The sequence below is a fragment of the Electrophorus electricus genome, chromosome 2, assembly GCF_013358815.1.
Source record: "Electrophorus electricus isolate fEleEle1 chromosome 2, fEleEle1.pri, whole genome shotgun sequence".
NCBI lineage: Eukaryota > Metazoa > Chordata > Actinopteri > Gymnotiformes > Gymnotidae > Electrophorus > Electrophorus electricus.
Window position 1 is genome coordinate 14,268,357 of NC_049536.1, and position 22,192 is coordinate 14,290,548.

A 22,192-nucleotide genomic window follows, 5' to 3' on the forward strand; every position below is an offset into this window, starting at 1 on the left:
TTTTTACTCTGTATTCCTTACCAGTGTTTGTCCTAAAACACAATAAGGCACCTGTCCTTTAAGTCAGCAAAAAAGCATCTGATTGGACAGTAGGGTAGCTAACTTGTTATAGATCTGCTCTTCTGTGTAAAGGAGGCAGTGGTGTCAGCCTTTGTGGGGGACAACAGCCTGCTCCCAGCACATATACTGGTGTGGAAAAGAGTATTATCCATTTAAGAAAACAAATGCAGCAAAATGGATTCTTGTGCCTAGCGTTTTTACAACTTGGAGTTGAATAGCAAAGTAAAGTGAGCAGGAGTAGATCTTACCCAACAGCAGGCTCATCAGATGAGGTAAACAGTCCCAACTATAAGCTTCTTTTAATTATGTTCATCTAAGGATTTATTTCTGGACTAAAAGTAACTCTATGAGGGCATATTTTCGGCACACTGGAACAAGCAGCTGAAAGCATTTAACACAGAGACAGGAGAGCCTGTGCTCAGGCTGGCCTGAGCCGTAATATATGTAATAGCGCTCAGCGACTGAGCCAAGCCACCAAATCCAAAACTACAACCTCTGCTTAGGCCATCCTGTGACACAAATCATACAATCACAATTACATTGATATGGAAAGAGCAGATGTTATGTCTCCGTCCATCAGTCTAAGTGATTGTGGTCTCTGTCCACAGCCTTGGTCTCTCTAGACTTTGCTCTTTGTACTACCTCATCTCTCACTGTAAACAGGCCTTTGAGGCATTTAGGACATGATAAAGACATTAGATAGCAACACATACCCTCAGTGCCTCACCTTGAATCTCAGCAAACCTCCTATTCTGATGTGGACCACTGATTCAACACTGCCCTCCAATGGTATATTATACTCTGACTCAAAGCACATTACTAATAAACAGGTTTCCTAGGTAGTGAAGATTTTATCACACTTAGCAAAGTAAAGGAATCTATTCTGAGATATATATATATATATATATATATATATATATATATATATATATATATATATATATATATATATATATATATGTATGTATGTATGTATGTATGTATGTATGTATGTATGTATGTATGTATGTATGTATGTATGTATGTGTGTGTGTGTTTTTTATAATAACAGAAAATGAAGGGTCATTTTCAGTTTGGTCCTTCTAAAATATGTCTAAAATATTTATTTGCAAGTGATTCTGCACCTTTGAGGTCCAAAAGACTATTGTGAATTCTCAATCTATGAGTCATGGCTCTTGCAGCGGTACTGTTATGACCAGTTCGTCTGATACTGAGGAACTGTTTACCAAATGCAGACAAATCCGTTTCAATCCCTGCCACATTTTTCAGTCACATCACATGAGTTCTATTGGAAAAAATTAGTCTGATATGAGAAGTGGCAGCAACATATCCAACATGTCCTTTCTTATTTACTTGACTAACTCTAAGCTCTCTTTCTGTTCCAGTGGTGCTTGCCACAGTGTCTGAAGACTGGATGGCAAATATGACCCAAGTCTCTGCTCTCCCAGACTGCAACATGGAACATTCTGGAGTCTGCAACTTCAGTGGACCTTGGGCCCCCACATACCCTACTGACTACAGCAACGGTGACAATATAAGCTTCACCTTCAGTAATCAGTCGCAGGCCCCCGTCTTGTTTCCTTCCCTGCCCATGTTTGTCTCACTCTATTCTGACTGGAACAGGGCCATGGCAGCCTGGGGTTTGGCATGGGAGGCACATGTTTACGGCCTGGGCACTGTGTTCTGTCTGATCTCTCTGGCATCTGCCCTTAACCTTCTGTGTTTGCCTCTGTGCTGCCCTTCAGGCTGTGGCTATTTCGCTCTAGTCAGCCTCTTCCTGCTAGGTGCTGGCTGCAGCAGAGCTTTTGCACTGCTCTACGATGCTTATGGCCACCAGGACCGCATTGCCTCCACCGAGGCGATGCTGCTGTTATACGAGGCCCCGTTTCCCTGCATGACTGCAGCCTTCGGACTGGTTTTCCTCCTCCTGTCCATGCGCTCCCGCATGCAGCTGTCTTACTCCGCCTTCCAGAGGCCCTGCTGCCTGGTTTGCCTGGTCCTGCTGCATTTTGCCACTGCCTTCGGACCGGTCACGCTGCTTCAGGTTGATCAGCAGGGGGCGCCGCTCTGCCTCTTCCTCTCGCTGATCTCCAGAGGTGTCTTTGTGGCTCTAGCAACTTTCTTATCTATTGCATACTTTGTGTTCTACTGCTACGTGCGTGCTGACTCCAAGCACATTTACCATCTGAACAACACCTCACCAACTCCAGCCGAGCGCTACAACCGCTGTCCCTTCGCTGAGAGTCAGGACTGGGACCGAGCTGCTGCTGTAGTGTTCCTCTCCGCTATCTTTTCTCTGGCCTGTGCTGGACTCCAGCTCTATGCCATGCTACATGCGGTGGGTCTCACTGGAGGAGCTGAGGTATTCCAGCCCTGGCCATGGTGGGCCTTCCAGCTGAGCTGCCGTGTGTGCGAGGCCTGTGTCTGCCTCACATTGGCTTTGGTGGTATCACAACCCATTTACTGTTCTGACCACCTCCCACAACCCGGCAGCTGCTGGATGGAACTCTTGGCTGCCAAATCACCCATCATTCCTGGGAGCTACCAGTGGTCCCTGAATCAGCAGGAGAAGCTGGCAATCTGTGACCCAATCGGACATGGCGAGACAGAATGCCTGCCACTTTACACACTGGTAGATGAGCATATGGGCAGCCTGAACGGACTGGACCTCTTGTACCATAGTAACCGGGCCCTTGCATACCGGGACCTGGACCTGCCTGATGCCCTTCCAAATACTAGCGCTCCCTCAGTAGGCTCCTCCTGCACCAGCGACTCCACAGCGGACCTGCGGCCCCCGTCGCCCATCAACCTGCGCCGCAGCATTGACGAGGCACTCTTCAGCGAAGCCCTTTTCCCAATGAGCCTTTTCAGCCCTATGAGACCCTTCACCTCCAGTGACCACTCCCTGGAGGGCAGGGACACAGGTTCCAGCAGTGCCCAGACCCTCAGAGACAGCCAGCCTTCTGATCCAGGCCTGTACCGGACTTCCTCTTGCGTGGAGATGCTACCTGACACCCCTCTCCCTGCTGAGACCTCACAGGATACATCTTCGCTGGGCTTCCCTGCCTCCCCGTCTCCATCTGCGTCTTCCTCTTTCTGTTCATCTCCAGAGCGCTGGAGAGGCAGTTCAAGCTCTTGTTCCCTCTACAGGTCATCTCTGGCAGGCTCTTCTCTGGTGCTGTGCTCTAGCCCAGAGGGACACAACCCTCCTCCACCTCCTCCTCCTCTCCTCAGTGGGAGCTCTGGATGCAGTCACACAACTGGCCCTCAAGCCAGCCAGCAAAGACAATACAGAACTCAAAGCTCCCAGGAAACGCTAGAGCAGCAGACGGAGTTTGATCACTCCGTGCAGGAGGAGTTCATCAGTGTGTGCAGACAGATAGATGCTCTTAGTGTCTGCAGTGAGACTATTGACCTCTAAGGAAACCCTTCCATGTCCATATATAGAGCACTAACGGTATGATGGCAATTAACTGAATGAAGAAAAGTGAAAGAATATGAGTAAGAGTCTGTATGAGCAAGTAGATTATCATCAGTAAGGTGCTAAATCTGACATTGTGTGCTCCACATCATGGCCTAAAAATGAATGCCGTCTAGAGAGATGAAAACATGCCAAATGTTTGATATGTATGAATTTATCTATAAGGGGATAAGCTACCTTTATGATGCTATTCCATTATGAATAACTAAGTGCCATCACCTGTCAAAAGCTATGAAAGGTTTTTGTAGAACGTTTCTCAAGCTTATTATTGGACATGAAAATTTGTAAGGCTTTTATGAATTCTCAAGTAAATTAAGTGGTGTTTGTACAGGTTTGGACAATATATGACTATAAATTTAATATGAATACTACTGTAAGTGAATTAAGACTACTGACTACCCTACTGTAATAATGCAATTATAGATTTTAAAATGAAAGCACTACAGAAAAATTGTCAAGTATATTTAAGATTTGAATAACCGTATGCTTAGAAATGCCTTTCCAGCTTTAGGCCTACTATTGTACAGTTTATTCAGTTTATTATCCTGAGGCAAACACCTGTGACCAAATGTGGTATGGTTTCAGTTTTAGAGGGCCAAACCTGGCCCCAGAGTATTAAGGGACATGCCACTGCCAATACAGCACCCTCTGCTGGTAGCTTTAGGTAAAACTCACATTTTGCAGCTTTTCTGTAATGTCCGGTTGACTAAGCACTTAAGTGACTGCCATCCATCTCTCAATTAAAACATTTGATATAAACTAGTTAATTTATTTATCTGTGGAGTTTCAAACCATTGCTTCCATGAATTTTAAAATAAAGGCAAATAACTTTTGGTACATCTTGTAGAGCACGTTTTGAGCAATCCTGTACCACAATGTAACTGGTTTTACTAGAAATCCTTTCAGGTGTAAAATAAAAAGACTAAATGGAAAATTTAGATTTCCACTTGAATTTAAACAATACAAGAAAAAAAGGATGGTAATTAACTGCTTCAATTTATTTATTCAAGAACGGCATAAGCAAACTGATTTGGAAATACTACAGTAAACGCATCTGACTTCAGGCGTAAGGGAAGGGTGCTACCAGTGGGCAAGTTCTTCCAGTAACTGAAGGATACTGAATTTGTCTTTGTACATCATGGTGTAAATCCTACCACCATCTTATCACTGTTTACTTGCGAATGGTTGTGTAAACAGATGGTGATTTACAATGTTCTACGAACAGAGTCAGAGACCTCCAACATTAACCAACAAAGTCCACTTAAATAGGCAAGCCCATGGTAACACGTCACAGTTGTCAAATATATCAATTCTATAGTTAAATCCCAAAAAAGGTTCCAATTAGAAAGATTCAGATTCCAGACAGCCCTACATAATACAACAAGCTTGTGGTGCTTTTTGGGTCAAGTCTTCTGATTTGGGTATTCTTCTTCATTCCTGCTTTGAGGCATGTCACTAGTTTCACCAATAGGCAAAGCTTTAGGAGAGAGACGCAGCAGAAACATACAAAGATTTCATCTGGGGCTCTAACTGAAAATGTTCTCCACTGATTATTTATTTTGCCCTTATTAAATGTTGAGGTAGCGCACCCCCCTCCCCCGAGAAAAATTTAAAAAAAAAATGAACTTGTCAGTACATAAACAGTAAAAAAGTAAGCCATTAAGACAGGCAAGTTATGGCTTTAAAAAAAATCATGCATAATAATAAAAAAACAAAAAACCCTTCTTGCAAATTTGGCACCCAATGCACATTTTATGCATTTACCCAAAAGCAACCAATTAATTTGAGTAGTTCGTATTGCAGAGGACATTCGCTGAACAGCCACTGCTCAGTAGCTGACTGCTCAAGATCAGTTCCCTCCTTTGGTTCACATTAGTCAAGTGAAATGCTAAGGGGTGTCAACAACAGGAAATGGTCTTGATTAACGTTTGGTGATATTTGAGACACCAAGACTACCATATTCACAGTTGCCAGGAGCTCTTACTGGTAGAGAAAGGGGTGCAGCAGATTCTTCACATGGTCCAAATGGTGGGACACTATTAACTGTGCAGGCATTCAGCTAATCAAAAGAAAATGTAACGTACCATTCATACTGATCCTAGAAAAAAAAAAAAAAAAAAAGGTTCTCTTTTAAAGTAACAAACTGGTCAACGACACAAAAGATTGGCTTTAGAGTTTTACAGCATTGATTGATTTGTTTGTTTTTGGAGCTCTTCGCACAGGCAGTGTGGTTGGAAATATTGGCATTGAATCCTTCAAGATGTGCCTGCTGATTGGCGGGTGCGCAGCAGCAGGAAGAGAGACAGATGACATCACAGCTGAGGCACAAAACTGACTTCGCTCCAAACACGCTAGTGCATTCCCATACCCCTCCTGCGTACATGCGCACACACACCTGCGCCCACACACACACACACAAGCATGCATGCACGCACGCCACAGGATGAGGTCTTACTGTGACAGGCCTTTTTGGTAAACCCTGATACTCCATGCGAGTGCAATGGTCACATACTTTGTGTTTGCTGTTCGTTTTTGTTGGATAGGGGCACAGGGTGTGTTAGCGCTCTCCCCTTCTTCCTCTCCTTTCTCTGTCAGAACGACAGTGCAGGATGGAAGGATGGAATCAGACTGGCAAACAGGGCATTTGAGCGGAGGTGTCCGTTAGGTTGAAGGGATTTGGTCACTGCCGAGATCAGAACATCAGGCCTCCCGATGTCCACGCTGGAACCCCTCCTTCAGTACAGCCGTTTCTCGTACCTAGGAAAATACAGTTTGCCAGATGTCTTGGTTGATTTGGCCTACAGAGCTGTACTGTATGGTCAACAAGATCAATAACATGCTTCATTCTCAATCCAGAAACCTCTTCTGTTTGCTTTTTTGTTTTTGTTGTTTTTGTTTTTGAGGAAAGCAACATGCCAACTCTTGTATAACAATTTATGAATTTAGCAATCACACTTGAGCCTTCCTTTCTAAAGAATACTTCATTACACAGAGCTGAATCGTACTACATGCACAGTAAAAAGCCTATGTAGTAAAAAACTACACAGCCTGACATAGGAAAGAGATCAAATACTACGATACTGCACACTGTAAAAGCAAATGGAGTATAAACCTTTCAGTTCAACAACAGATTTGGAATTAAAATATTCAGTGAAAGAACATTATAAAATGTGCATCAAGTTAATATGCAAACACACACCATTTATACATAGACATTATTTTGCAGGTATATGCAGATTTAGATTATATTTTTCTACAAGTTTAAAGAACCATTATATAGCAACCATAACTAAGAAACAGCACAGGACACAGCTTGAATAATACTGATAATTGATCATTTATAACTTATCAGTTAATACATTCATAAATGTTAATACTGGTTTGCTGACTTTATAATCTATATAAAACATACAGTATAGTGCAGTGGCATCCCTGTTCACTTACGAGTGAAGCCCATGCACTCCTCCCTCCACTTGGGCTGACATGGTCCTCTTCTCAAACTTCAGCTCTCCTGAGTACATCATAGAACTAAACGCACACACACACACACACACACACACACACACACACACACACACACACACACACACACACACACACACACACACACACACACACACACACACACACACACACACACACACACACACACACACACACACACACACACACACACAATAAAGGTGCCCTTACAGATCATGGCAGGAATACACCAGGTGGGTTATGAACAACTGCTCCTCAGTCAACCCCCCCCCCATGTGTCAAATTTGGAGTGATCCACTGCTGGCAGCACTCACCGGAGCACAGAGAGGCTTTTGGCTCCAATGTCCTGGCAGCCATGTTGGATTCCAGCAATGAGATAGGGCAAAAACTTATGGATGGAGCCCTTGTCCTGCACTGAGCCCGACACTCCCTGAGCCACCTTCACCTTGTCACCCTCACTGTCAACCAGCCAATCAGCACAGAGCCAGAAAAGGGGGAACAAGAAGATAAAAATTGTTCTCTCTAGGCCTTTGGTAAAATGAATGCACCATGGGAATGGTTGGCATGCATCATGTATGCACTATTGGAACGTTTTACATACACACCTACCTAAAGTAGCGTTTCTGACTGCTAGTGCTCTTCTCCATAGCATCCAGAGAGCCCATGCCCCTGTACTTCTTCAGCCGCACACCATCAGAGAAGTAGTACTCTCCAGGTGCCTCTGTGGTTGCTGCCAGTAACGACCCCATCATGACTACATAGACAAAAGGGTCAAAGGTCATCAAATGGTGGGGCATGCAACTTTACAATTCTGGAATTAGCACAAAAGTAAAATGAATCTTGCACTAAATTTTTGGCCCACATACAGTAGTGGGTATATCTACTAGCAAAGCAAACGGTGCGAGAGTGGGCCTTTAAACAGCACGGTGCAAACCTGTGGACGCTCCCAGTGACAAAGCCTTCACAATGTGGCCTACGGTCTGTATGCCTCCATCCGCGATGACGGGCACTCCGAACCTGCGGGCATACTCCGCCACCTTATACACCGCAGTGCCCTGGGGACGCCCACATGCCATGACTGCAAGCACAGAGGAAGTCAGTCACAGATCCATCACATGCAAGGAGACCATGCCCGTAAAATTTTATTAGGAAAGTACATCTTAAGCACCCATTCTTGACAAAGCTAAAACAGTTTCTGGGACTTCAAAATTACAGCATCGTGTGGGTGCGGTATGTAACAGTAAGGGGTATGAATGCAGTGTCGCGTGATTGCGGTGGGTAACGCTCAGCGAGGAGCGGAGACGCAGCATGCAACTGTGGTGTGCAACGCTCGGTGAGGAGTACGAACGCAGCATCGTGCGTGTGCGGCGTGAAAATGCGTCATCCCGACCTTCCTGAGTGATGCAGATGGAGCCGCAGCCCATGCCTACTCTCAGAGCGTCCACTCCAGCATCGATTAGGTTCTTTGCTTGGGCTGCCGTCACCACTACACCCGCACACAGACACACGCGCGCCAGCACGCACAGGTGCGCGCACCCCAACAAACATTTTGAAATAAGCAATCATGGCATTAGCAGGACCAATTATATGAACAGAAGCTAGAACAAAGAGACCCACCATTCCCTCCCACTGCCTGCAGATCAGGGTATTTCTGTTTGATGTAGTGGATCATGTTGATTTGATATACAGAGTTGCCTTGTGAGGAATCCTAGGAAAACAAAGCATGACAAATTTTCCAAACTGACCTCTGTAGGAGAAATAAGATGCACCCAATAGCACCAAGCACCAAACAAAACCACCAGTTCTATAAATAGCTCTCACAGAACCAAAGTCGTTACATAGCGTTATCTTCTTGAGGCAGACAATTTGACGTATGAAGAGAACGTGACGTATTCACAAGCTGGACATGTGAGTGTGTGAGTGAGGAGGGCAAAAGCCGATATGTCTGTAAAGCGTCCGCGAGTTTGATAAAGGCACTATATAAATTGTGACTACTACTACTACTACTACTACTACTACTGAAATTAATAATCAGACTATATAACAGGTGGCCCAAGACTGGGGGTCACTCCTGAACATTATAATTATCAGTTAGAAACCGAACGCAGATAAGTAGGGTTTTCTACGCAAGCTCAGTTCTGTAGCTCACCAGAACCACCATATCCACGCCGGCCTGCATGAGCAGGTCCAGCCGGTACTTGTCGTCCTCGCGGGTGCCGATGGCGGCACCACACAGCAGCTGCTTGCGGGAGTCTTTGGAGGCCAGGGGGTAATCTCGGTTTTTCTTAAGGTCAGTGCGGGCGATAATTGCCACCAGCTCGTCACTGTCATTGACTATGGGGAGTTTACCTAAGAGAAAACAGACACACGTGCGGCACTTCATGCATGTTAGGCGCATGCCTGTTGCTGCTATAGCAGCTCCAGTTCCATATTTGTCCACATTTGGTAAGTGCCCTGAGATTCTACTTCTGAAAGTCATAACCAGGACCTTGAGTCCCTCACCCTTCTTGCTGCGCTGCAGAATATCATTGGCCTCTTTAAGCGTGACACCTTCAGGAGTTACCACCAAGTCTCTTCTTTTCGTCATAACCTATAGGTTGGATACAAGTAGGCTTTCATTATGCTGCTCTCATAAATAAGCATACAGTGCCCCATCTCTCAATCTTACATGTTTGAGTACTTCGCCCAGAGTTTACCACCTAATTTGGCTCGCTGGCTAATACCCAAGACCTCAAAGACTCTTTCAGCAAGCATACATGTTCGAGCAGGCCTATATGAAGCCATGCGTGGCAGTGGGTCCCTTTGAGATTGCTCTGGGAGGCTACAATGAGTGCACAGGCACAGATACACACCTCCTCCAGGGTTTTGCCGTGGTCCTTTTCGGAGAGGAAGTCGATGTCTCGGGACGTGACGATGCCCACCAGCTTGCTGCCCATCTTGCCTGTCTCGGTGATGGGGATCCCAGAGAAGCCATGCCGCACCTTGGCCTCAAACACGTCTCCGACTGTGTGTTGTGGGCTCATCACAAGGGGGTCTGTGATGAAGCCCTGCTCGAACCTCTGCACATGCACGCACCCGCTTACATCAAAGGACATGCTAGAACCACTTCACAGAAAGGCAGGCATGTAGCTTAAAAGATGAATAAACAGACAAATGCACACTGCAATCAAATCAACATGCTGACCCATTCACACCCAGCTTTATCAAGATCAAATGCAGCACAATTTGGGACAATACTACATTCATACAGATGATCAACAACATTTGCACCGAGTTACTGAACAGCAGCAGCAAAAAAAAATAATGTTGGCCTTACATAAATATCAGGAAGTTGGAAAATATGAAATATTGCCCAACCCAGCAAATGTGTTACACGTACCAAAGCTACTTTGCTTACTTACTTGACAACACAACAGTTAAGTCAGTCACATTACCTTCACTTTGCGAACCTCATTGGCTTGAAACTCTGGGGTGCAGTTATGGTGAATGATGCCGATCCCACCCATAAGCTAGATAACAAATACAGGAGTTGTTGTAAATTGACAGATGTTCAATCCAATAACGTGAAGTCCTTTAAGAAGAAGGTGGAACTTACTGCCATAGCGATGGCCATTGAGGACTCTGTAACAGTATCCATAGGAGAGGAGATCAGTGGTGTCTTCAGTGTGATTTTTTTGGTAAGGGCTGAAGTCAGATCCTACAAAGTAAGTGTAATGAGCTTTAGGCTTCATGAATTACCCTATGGTATATAAATCACAGGAACAAAAATATTAGTCCAGGCCCAATACATTGGCTTCTGGATGAAATGAAATTTATATTTATGTCAAAAGGATCTCAGCATTTTCAGTCAGCATTTACATAAAAAGTGTATTTACACTGTAATAACACTTTAACCAACCTAAATTTAAAGAAAATGATAAAATATTTCCTATCGCCCACCACAACAAAGGATCTGTATTCCAAGTGCAAAACACCTGCTATAGGCATATTTTCTTAAGGGTGTTTAAGCAACCACAAGAGGGCAGTACTGAATGTTAACACCACGTTCTCTCTAAGCAAGCTGGAAGTATGCTGATCAAGGGCAAAACTTGATAAAACTTGATAGCAATCATAACGCCACCTCCTTTGAGAATATCTTTACACAAGAGAGAAAATGAGTGGGTGAGCTTGCTGACTACACTGTATGGACATAAGTACAGCCATGAAATAAATAATAGACCATGTTGTTTTGGCATACATGACAGCAGCAGATGGCAGACAGATGCCGAGATGCTCAGGAAATATTCCTCAGCAAATCTTCAACCTTAGATGATCAGACACCTGTTTAGTTTTTTTCAGCAGAAGAGTCTCAATTTTACACTCTCAATTTTAGTTCACAATAACAGTCTGCTTCCAATGAAAAAAAAAAAGCATCGGTTGCTGACCTTCAGAGAGGCAGTGTTGTAGGCATGAGAAATGTTCCCATCACTCTGATAACTCAAAAAAACAATTTTCAACATTCCTCCCGTAACTACCTGCTTGCAGCATGTTCATCCAGAGTTCTCAAAACAGCAATCTCCACCCCAATGGAGAACAGCAAGAGTTCAAAGCAGGGGGGGGGGGGGGTTCTCCCTTGTTCAAAATCTCTCTCATAGTGCACACTATTCAACTTTCAATGGTAAGCCCGTCATAAGCCTAATTAGCTAATTAATATATGGCCGCCACCATGTTTTGACAGTTATGACATCACGGAGTACTCCGATAGATGATCACCAACCAGCATCAGATGCCACAACCAGGAATTATTATGACTAATGTTAGCTAGTCGCGTTGTTCATGTTAACATTCCAGCATGCTGGCTTGTAATGTGGTATGCTCATGACAATGGACAATCCTCATGACCGAGGAGGACTTGCAATGCCAACGGGTATAAAACAAACAGGAAAGATCAGCTGCATTTCAGACACTGCACCAAATCAAACCTTATTACAACCATTGTTAGTTATTGGTCATAAACAGTTGCTAAGCACAAAGTGGACTAATATTTGGACTAATATATTGTGCTCAAAAGCAGCCACCATAGAGAGCACTCAATCTATGCCTCCTTCAGAGATTTCCAATGACGTACTTCTCTCAAATGATGTATGGATAACACCAGGATGACGAACACAATGACGGCGGTCCAGCAAGACTGTTTGCCAATGTTGCATCAGTTAAAATAAAAGGACATGGCAATCAATTTAAATTTTCAAATTAAAAGCATTTAAAACCCTCAATAAAATCTATTTTTTGCAAAAAAGGCAAATGCCCAGTACAGTTACAGTCTGACAATGTTTTTCCAGAACATCTGGTGAATAATAGATAATAGTATAAAACTGATTATACCCTACTATTTCCAGATAGATTTCCAGATAGCAGAAAGTGAAGATCAGCAGCATTATCATCAGCATAAATGCAATTTAAAATGGTTGCATTTATGCTGTTCCAATCTTTGGTAACTATACAAAATTTGGTTTTAATAAACCTCCATGATTCTAAAAAAAAACAAAAAACTGAACTTGTGGTTGATGGCCACAGGATTAGTAGTTTGCTAAAGAAGCAGATTGACAGATGTGCAATGACCCTTCTGACAGGAAGGCAGCAAAGAGAAAATATTTGCACAAATTCAAATTGGATAATGAAACTTGATAGAAGCCAGGTAAAGTTACTGACCAAATGGTGGAAACTTTCAACTGAACCTTTTCAAAGACAAGAGGACACCATTTTCATATTGGCTGAGCTGCTGACTAAATCACAAAAATGGAAGTACAGAACACTGGGATAAATAGACAGTATGAGTACAAATGCAGGGTACCCCCTGTCACTAGCTGTCTGGCTAAATGAGGGACTAACACTCAGAACTACAAACACAGCTTCTATTGAAAAATAAATAAAGTTAGTGTGTGCAGGCTTTTTTCCTGCATAGAATGATGCAGCCACCTCATCAAATTGTGGATTCAAATCCTGGCTCTGCCATATAGCCACTGTTGGTCCCTTGAGCAAGGCCCTTAACCCTCTCAGCTCCAGGGGCGCAGGATCCCAGGTTGATCCCAGCTCACAAAGAAGCTGGGATATGCAAAGAAGCATTTAATTGTACTCTGTGTGTGTGTGTGTATAGATTTGTCTCTATATCCAGCATTGCACTCATTCACAAGGCCTCAAACTGCTTTGAAGATGGACCAGGATGGTGTACTGAGGTAGGCTAATGGAGGCATTGACTAAATATAAAATCAGTAAACTGCTTCCTCTACAACATGTCTTTGCTTCATTTACTCAACAAGACAGTAAATGCTAGGCTATATTTATGTTCAATTATGCTGCGCTAGGGACCCTGTGAACTGCAAACAAAAACAATATTTTATATTTCAATTTGTTGTTTAACTGTGTAAATTAATGCATTATTTTTATGTTGTATTTAATGTTGAACAGGGCACTTTTTTGAACAAATATGCTTTAACAATGGTCATTTATTTCAATTATATAATTAGCAGAACTAAAATAGGCTTGCGTTGTAAGTGTTTGCTTGAAACAGCTGAAGGGACAGTACACATACATGCGTGTGCCCATGATCGGGATGGTACACATATGTGTGCGCCCATGATGGCGATGGTACACATATGCGTGTGCCCATGATCAGGATGCCACAACCTCTGCTTTATTGTGAGCCATGAAAAACCCTGGTGTGTGAGTGAGTGTGAGTACGCACGCACATGCGTGAAGGTTCGGTAGTACAGATCTCAATCCCATTGAGAACCTGTGGTCCATCCTCAAAAAGAGGGTGGACATACAAACACAGAAACTGAGATCAACTCCAAGAACTGTTTAGGCAAGAATGGGCTCAGTCAAAATCTTGACTGATATCCAGCATGCCAAGGCAAACTGCAAAAGTCTTTAAAAAGAAGGGTGAACACTCTAAATATTAAAGTCTTTGCTTAAACTGGATGTACATCAATAAATAGTTTAAAAAAAAAACAAAAAACGTATGAAATGCTTATAATTGTTCTACACTATACCATCTAAACATCTGACAAAAAAAAAACAAAAACCTGTCTCAAAACAGCCATGACTGTAGGTCCATAGACAAACAGCTTTCGAAACCACAGGAAGTGCACACTGAGCTAATTATGCACATGGACAAAACACAGACGGCTGTTTAATTAGGAACAGCCATAAAAAAAAGGAAGCAAGCAGTTTAGAGGAGGAGAGGGACGACGACTCACCACTTCATCCGAGGTGAAGTCAATGAAGCCAGGCAAAATCAGGAAGTCACTGGAAAAGACACAAAGACAGAGTAAGAAAAATTGAAATAAATCCCATTCACATAAGTTACAAACCTAAAAAGCTTGCATTTTTTAACCCTTTCCTCTCCCAGGGTGGGACCACTAATAAAATGCTGTACTTGTGCATCTTCATAACCAGCAGCTGATTCAAAAGTTGCGTTGAAAAAGTGGGAAGGAAATGGAGGCGCGTGTGTCCTTTCCGTTTCGCGCCTGTGTTGAGGCATTTGTACACGTTCTCAGTACACACGGTTCCATACAGGAAGAAGTTAGCTAAAGTAATAGTACATCAAACTGCATAAAATGGCATGCACCAATTATGTTCATTCTTCACTTGCTAGGAATGGTGAGCACAGCATCAAAATTTACCAGCATTTGACAGGACTGGTCACCCTTGAACTGGAATATCCATTTCATACAAGAACGACTCACCAGTCCCAAGCTGAATCACAGAAGCACTCTCAGAGTTCTAGGTTATATGGCAAATACAGCAATATTACAAATGTCACAATTAATGTGAAATAGGCAAGTCATCGCAACCCCGTGTTTAGTGTTACAGCGATGCGTCAACACAAAACATTTCCAGAGAATGAACCCACTGGCATGCCATCTATCAAAGTTCTTGAATATCATACATAAGATAATAAAATATGATGGGTCAACCAAGGACACAATAATACACACCATAAAAAGAACCCACATGATGCAACTGCTGTGATATCCTGCCCTCATCCTGAAATCCAACGAAATGCATTTGCCTGGGAAGCACACGCAGATGGGCAAGTAGCAACCCAGGGTCTTATTGTGTGACTGAGCCAACTGAATCAAGCGTGGCTCTCAAGAAAAGCATAAGACAACCAGAACAGGAATGAGGCCATATGTGAACAGCCATATCCTGGGGCTTCACTTAAAACAGGTCTGAACTGTGTGTCTACAAAGTAAAATATTTGGCGGGACATTGGGCATATTTTTACGGAAACTTTGACTGGCACATGGAGCCATACCCAACATTTATAGAGTGACAAGACATGTTTGGGTAAAATGTAAGGGATTACAGCAAAGTGTACAAGTTACTGTCCTCTCACATAACAGCCCAGATTAAATAATAAATATGCAGCTCCATAATTACTGCATATAGGCCATTTACTCACGAAAAACATTTGAGCCTAAAAAGTATTTTTGTCCGATGAGTTTCTTGATTTGTGTAGAACAGCCAATTAGCTTGTTTCCATGTACTCATATTTATTGCAGCAGATTACTATCTATAGCCTTCAAATTTGTTAGTAGTTATGGATAATTACAGAAATATTACAGAATTACAGAAATTACAGGATAATTACAGAAAATTTCAAATTCACATATTTATTTAAAAAAAAATTAAAAAGGCTAGAATGGATGCTGCATTTTCTATGGCACAATGGATATTTTGGCTTTAAAAGACTACAAACAACTGCATAAGGCATGAGCGTGACAGATTTTTAAAAATAATTTCTTGACAACTAATGAGCCGATTTAGATATCCAATAGCCATTCTCTTGGAATAATGTTTGGACTTGGACCTGGGTTTAAAGAGACAGCATGTGAAACCAGCCAATACCTGTCCACTTGGGTCTTAATGACCTTCACATTCCTGGCAGCTGGTTGTTTCCAAGTATTAGCGGCTAGGACTGGGAGATACCAGCAGTTCCGCTTGTCATAATTAAACTGATATCAGCACTTAGGATTTCTTTATACGGTGGATGAACAGGCCATCATCAAAAGTTCTATTTATGGCAACAATTAGTCTCCCAAATGGAATTAGAGGAACCTGCAGACATATTGCAATAACCCCTGCAGGTGACAGTCACTATGCCTTCAAACAGTTTATAACCTACATAGTGCATAGGAGACAACAATGACGTGCGCCCTCAGCATGAAGTGCGTCAGCGGGCTTCTAAAAGGCAGATGACATTGTCTGGATGCATCAAGTGGGAGACTACTATGCTAACTAGAAAGCCTGTGTTGGAGTGCAGGGTTTCCCCTCACCTGTCATAATTACACTCTTGTCTTTGCAAATGTTCACTTTTTTGCATCACCTTTTTCCAAGTCTGCTTCAGTACATTTGTAGAACACTACTGACTGCTGAAGCTACATGCTGCCGCTCAAACTTGGGTTTGCTGACTGTGTCAACATTGAGGCTACCAAACACTGTTTCTTGAATGAATCTCCAGCAAGTACATAAACCTCACATTCTGCAAAATACCCTTTTAGGCCTTTCGCGCTGACACCGTCGCTACTACCACACAATAATGAACGGGGCACTCCATATTAAGTATTTCTTGGGTAATCTGAATTGTATGTTTATGGGCAGTAACAGGGCAGGACATGAAGGTCATTCACCTGCACACATTTTCAAGATGATTGTGATCTGAATTCTTTTGGGTGTATACCTTTTCCGGTCATATGTGCACACAAACTTTCATTCTGGAATTAAAAGTTTTATAAATAAGGCCCCTGAATCTGCTTAGGTCAGACGTGGCTTTGGGCACAGACACACAAGACCAACCCTCCGCAGCCTGCTGAAATCTGCAGGAATGCGCAGTATAAAAACGCAGCAGACCATGGTGAGCAGGTTATGTAAACAATACGGACCGACGGCGAGGAGGAAGGGAGGGAAAACTGAGTGTGCTCTGTCCACAGACAGCCAGCTAAGCGTGGTTTGGCGGATGAGTGCAAGACGACAGTAAGGACTGAAAAGGAGCAGAGGCGTGCTTCTGTCTGGCGCGGGTGACGGGGCCCTTGCCCGCCCACCAGTCTCTCCTCCTTAACTAGTGGTTGGCCACCTGAGGCTTGAACTGAAAGCCTGTATTCCCACAGAGAAAAAGGGACGGGCATGTCTTTGCCCACGCATGCTGACCACACACTCAAACTGCGACACATGCTATGGATGTCAAGAAAAGGCCATTTAACACTGTCTGCTTTTAAGAGCACCTCTGGATCCCTCAGACATGCCACGACAACATACACTCTTGCTAATTTTAGCGAACGGCAGCTCAAAGTGATGTCCTCGGGCCTGAATGGAAGAAAATACAGAGTGCCAAAACAGACACCATCTCAGTCGTGGCAGCAGGTCCAGGAGAAAGGACCACACACACACACACACACACACACACACACACACACACACACACACGTGAAACCACTGCTGTTTAACAAAATGTCCTAAAGCCAGGATGTGCATGAGCAACAGCTTAAAAAGATGTAGCAGTTGCCTGCATATCATGAAGGAAGCATGTGCTGGCCTTCACCCTGACACACTGGTTTAAACAGAAGATATAGCATATGGAAACTAGCAGCTGGTTACAATAAATTACAAGTCGGGCAACAGAACTTTTAAATAAATAAATAGGTAAGTAAATAAATAAGCACAAGACCCACACAAAGGCAGTCATCACAACTCTGTGTTTAGTGTTACAGCAATGCTTCAACAAAGAATATTTCCAGAGAATGAACCCACGGGGATCTGTCATCTATCAAAGTAAGCAGAAACTAAGCACAGACTCCCAAAGGACCCTGTATGATTAGAGTGGAGCATGACAAAATCCTCAGCCAGTCACTCATTTGCTGTTTTTGCACCCTCACACTCCCAAATCCTTTTCATCAGCCAAAAAAAAAAAAAAAAAGAAAAAAAAAACCCCAGAAAATATGTTTACATTAGCTAGGGTGAATCTTGCAGTTGACAAATGTTCAGGTAGCACTGAGTATAATTTTTTTTTTTTAATCTAAAATCTTTCAGCACATTAATAAAAATTAAAATAAAAAAGATGACATAAAATAAAAAGATATGTAGCAAAAACACCTAAACAAAGACAGATGTAGCACTTCATGCAGAATTCCAAGCACAAAACTAAACTACATGCATACACACTCCAATGGCAAAAACCTATCACACCTTGCAGAACATTTGCTAACTATTCACAAAAGAACAAAAACTACTGATTAACAAAAGCATCACAATAAAATACATCACAGGAAATCTGAAAAGTTAAAAATGGAACCAACTAGAAAATGAAAAACTAGAATAGCTTTGCTTCCCCTCTCATCCCGTTAAAATGTGACGCTAACTTATGCTGACTTCGAGCCCTGCTATATAGCTGCATAAACTGCACCCGTATGAAACAATAAGCATGGTTACTCATCATCCACTAATGCCCAGCTGATAAACACAGACAAAACAAGGCAGTATGATCTTTTAGCTGTGAGGTGACAACTACAGTCGTTTGTTTGTGAACTCAAATCAATAAGCACCTGGTCAAGTATAAGTGTGACACTGTACAAGTGTGTGAACATGTGTTTATGTATAAAAGAACTGAAGAGCTCAGATGAAAAGTTGAGGAACAGCAGCTACCTAGCCCATTCTCTTCTTCATTACTCTCACATGACCAAGCTTAAGGAGTCGTGAGGCCCACCCTGCTTCTGCGCATGCACTTCATCAAGAACCAAGCCAAACGCATCAGCTTGGGCATTTTGTTATTCATTCATCTGTTCTTACACTGCCAACACTGTTAAAAGGCCTATCACTCACTGACTGACTGCTCAGTGTTTTTCTGCAATGCAGTACTTCTATATGACCACAGACACCACAGATCATCAATAATAATGTTATACTTAGAAGAACTGGAGACTGCTGCCTGATAAGTTACAGTTCCTTCAAATCCAGACTCCAGACAAATCCAGACAAACTCAAACTTGGATGCATTGTAAAATGCACTAGTTCTATCAGCAGGTCTTAAAGGATTAAATAAAGGGTTATTTTTAAAAACACACAATGGGGAACTCAAGCATAGGGCTGCCTTCAAACTTCAGTCTTGTTCTCCTGGTTAAGGCCACTACCAAAAGAAACTCAGATGTGTGTTATATAATAATCTGATGCACAGCCCATCCAAAATAAACCAATTTCAAGGCAAGTTTACTAAGTTTATGTTCAAGATCTGTGGACCTATCATAGAGATATTAGTTTTGCTTTCAGTAATAGCATACTTGTACATTTCATAGTTATTAAAGGAAAATCATAAAGATTACAGTAAAATAACTATGTGAAAGGTTCTGTAGGTGGTGAGATAGAAAAAAGGTATGAAACTAATGTACAACAGAGTGACAACCAATAATGTATTATAACTATTCCCATCAATAGTGACAAAACCACATTTCACAGTGCTAAAATGACTGTTCATTACCAGGCATTTGGGACAACAGCATTTTAGAAGTCAGTGAAAGCTGTGAGAAAAATATATTCAGCAAAGCTAGAACAGTATAAAATAGCTAGAATATACAATTATCAGAATGGTCAAAGACTGGAAAATGGAAAATCTTGGAAAAGCAAAAAGGCTTCACCCATTTGCAAATAGCTTTGTCCATGGCATGACTTCATGGAAATGAGACTGGCAAATGTACACTTGTCCAGTTGTAGCTTTTATATTAGATAAATGCCGTAAATGTGAATTATGATTAAAAGGAATAAGCCAATACAAAAATTGCTTCTTCGTTAAAGATCTCAAATTTCAAGCTAAATTGAGGGGATCGCCATTCTTAAGGGGAGAATCATTTGATTCCTCTGATCCCATTTAGGAAGGCGACTCAGTCAAATGAAGTGCCATTTTACTCACTTGTAAGTCATACCGTCCCCTTTAGAGCACAGCTCTTCCGCTGTGAGTCCGTCTTGGACAGACGGCAGGTCTGATGTGCTGAAAACGTAACGTTGTACCCCATTACGCACGCCGAAGCGCAACCAAAACTGGACATCCTTTAAATGCAAACGGCACTTACTTGTAGGTGAGCCCATCTCCAACCGAAAACAGCTGCTGGGCCGACATTCCGTCCTCCGGAACATAACCCGTCCCGCCGCTTATCAGGTAATCTGCCATGCTAATTTAAAACAAAGCACAGCAACAATTAAATGCAGCTGTTTTGATCGAGATCCAGATTCCAAACGAAAGCCCTTTGGCTCCCTAACAGAATAATGAATGTTTATGCCATGACCCACTGTTAATCTATTTCTACACATATCATCCTACAGTTCCCTTCATATAGCTACAGAACACAGACAAGCCAACGGAATGATCTCTCAAACACTTTTAGCCTTCGACTCCCGCAACATTTAAAAATGGAACGGAGACAAACAGCTATGTTATTAACGCAGACCCGTCCTGCATCTATTAGCCCCGTGACTTACATTTGGTAAATACTGGGAAACTCAGCCAGCTTACCCGGGTACCTTGGCTGTGCTGGAAATTGACAAACGACGACATGCGTATCAGGTTAAGCCCGATCTACGATTTCAGGTCATACATCCTCCCAAAATATGAAAAGCACAATACCCCACAAAAGCCCCAATGTAAATCTGAATCTGAACATTTTTAAATTACTGAGAATGGTAGGGTAGCTAGCGTAGTTGGCTTCCTAATTCTGGTGAGGAAAACAAAGCACCTCGGACGCATGAGGTTGAAAGATAAACGTCCACACAAATGATCGCCTGGGAACGACCACAGCCTAAATGTTCAGCTCGCGTCAAATTTCAGTCCCTAAATTTATGCATCAAATTGTATGTTCTGCTTTTGTTTGGTAGCTATCATCTGCAAGTTAATGTAATTAGCTAGCTAACCACGCATGAGAGATGTGCTTCACACACACACTAAAATGGGAAGAATGGTTTCCGTTTTTTTCTTAGCTAGCTAGCTAGCATAGCCAACTATACGCGATTGACTATGGTTAGGTACAGTTCGGTCCATCATGCTACGTGGTCTGTTATTACTTGCTACAAGACCGCTTAATGTCATATTCCACAATGTGAGTGTGATAGCAAACTTCAAACCTCTCAGGATGAGCAGTGTCCTTACACGTTTCTCTGGACCGAAGCCGTCTGGTGAGGGTCGGCGAGTAAATATAGATAGCGCTAGCTAGCTAACGTAAGAGTTCAACTAGGCTAACACAACACTACCCGAACTAGCAAGCATCCGATTTTAATCCCCCCCCTGTTGACTTTGTTCTTCTAGTTTAATATTGCACTGTGAAATCTTTTGGTTACTCTTTGCTACTGTTTCATCTTATGCAGACAGGCAATTATCCGACAGAGAAAGCGTCACATCCTCCTCCCTCACTCCAGGAGTGTAGCATCCACGTGGTGACCGAATGGTTTTAACCCTTGTCGGTCAGCTGATGTAACTGTTACTACAGATACTTTGAGTTACATTTTTATCCGGTATCACCCTAAACGTTTTCTATAGGTCTGCATCCATTGCAGAGACCCTATTTCAGTTGTTATAAATTCAGAATCGCCAAAGTGCTTCCTATTCCACCTGGTACAGTGCTTGAGCACATTCCCATTTTTATCACATTAGACCAAAGTCTATACATTACTCGGTGTCCTGCTGTAGTGAAATTGCTTTTATGTTAATCAACGGTGATTTTGAACCGTCCAAGCCTTATTGTGCACATTTCGTGAAATTTTAAAGAACGGATGTCAAGCACCAATAACTATAGAGCACTAATATCAATAACATGAAAACCAATTAACAATATCTATACACGGATTTGTTAAGGTCAGCTATATTTTTTCAGGCTGCAGTAAAAAATAGCTCACGATATGAAAAGTAGACGCGAGATTCTCGCTCGTCAGACCAGTGATGACTCCGCACAAAAGTTAACCGCAGCATCTTCTAGTAAAACTTCTTTAACTACAAAGTGCATAACCAAAACTAGATTTTTTAAAATAGCATTTTATTTTCTATATGCAAAGCCCTGTTAAGAAAACAAAATGTGTTTTATTCAATAAGCTTGTTAGCTGTCTGTATGTGGGTGGAAAACAGGACTCGTCGAGTTTATTTGCCGATAATCA

General features: G+C 42.5%; 2 protein-coding genes across 5 annotated transcripts in view; one reads left to right on the forward strand and one right to left on the reverse strand.

Annotated features, from left to right (window-relative positions):
- LOC113579983 (proline rich transmembrane protein 4) overlaps positions 1-5,253 on the forward strand; it is a 21,530-nt gene extending 16,277 nt beyond the window's left edge. Inside the window, exon 4 of the mRNA XM_027014254.2 lies at positions 1,446-5,253. Coding sequence (XP_026870055.2) covers positions 1,446-3,481 — 2,036 coding nt within the window. The 3' untranslated portion in view covers positions 3,482-5,253. The remainder of the gene's footprint in view (positions 1-1,445) is intronic.
- On the reverse strand, positions 4,519-21,454 carry impdh1b (IMP (inosine 5'-monophosphate) dehydrogenase 1b). 4 transcript variants are annotated; one of them, XM_027014257.2, is made up of 16 exons: positions 21,195-21,454; positions 20,125-20,223; positions 19,965-20,042; positions 14,263-14,311; positions 10,620-10,721; positions 10,459-10,533; positions 9,877-10,083; positions 9,527-9,614; positions 9,174-9,373; positions 8,642-8,732; positions 8,415-8,510; positions 7,959-8,102; positions 7,634-7,778; positions 7,339-7,482; positions 6,986-7,069; positions 4,519-6,298 (listed from the first exon to the last, which is right to left on the reverse strand). In XM_027014257.2, the coding sequence occupies exons 2-16, from the start codon at positions 20,220-20,222 to the stop codon at positions 6,277-6,279; spliced, it is 1,623 nt and encodes a 540-aa protein (XP_026870058.2). In that variant the 5' UTR covers position 20,223; positions 21,195-21,454; the 3' UTR covers positions 4,519-6,276. The 4 variants fall into 4 exon arrangements, with proteins under 4 accessions (XP_026870058.2, XP_026870056.2, XP_026870057.2 ...); XM_027014255.2 differs by having other exon boundaries at positions 21,170-21,454; XM_027014256.2 differs by lacking the exon at positions 21,195-21,454 and adding an exon at positions 20,565-20,691.
- Positions 21,455-22,192: the final 738 nt, after the last annotated feature.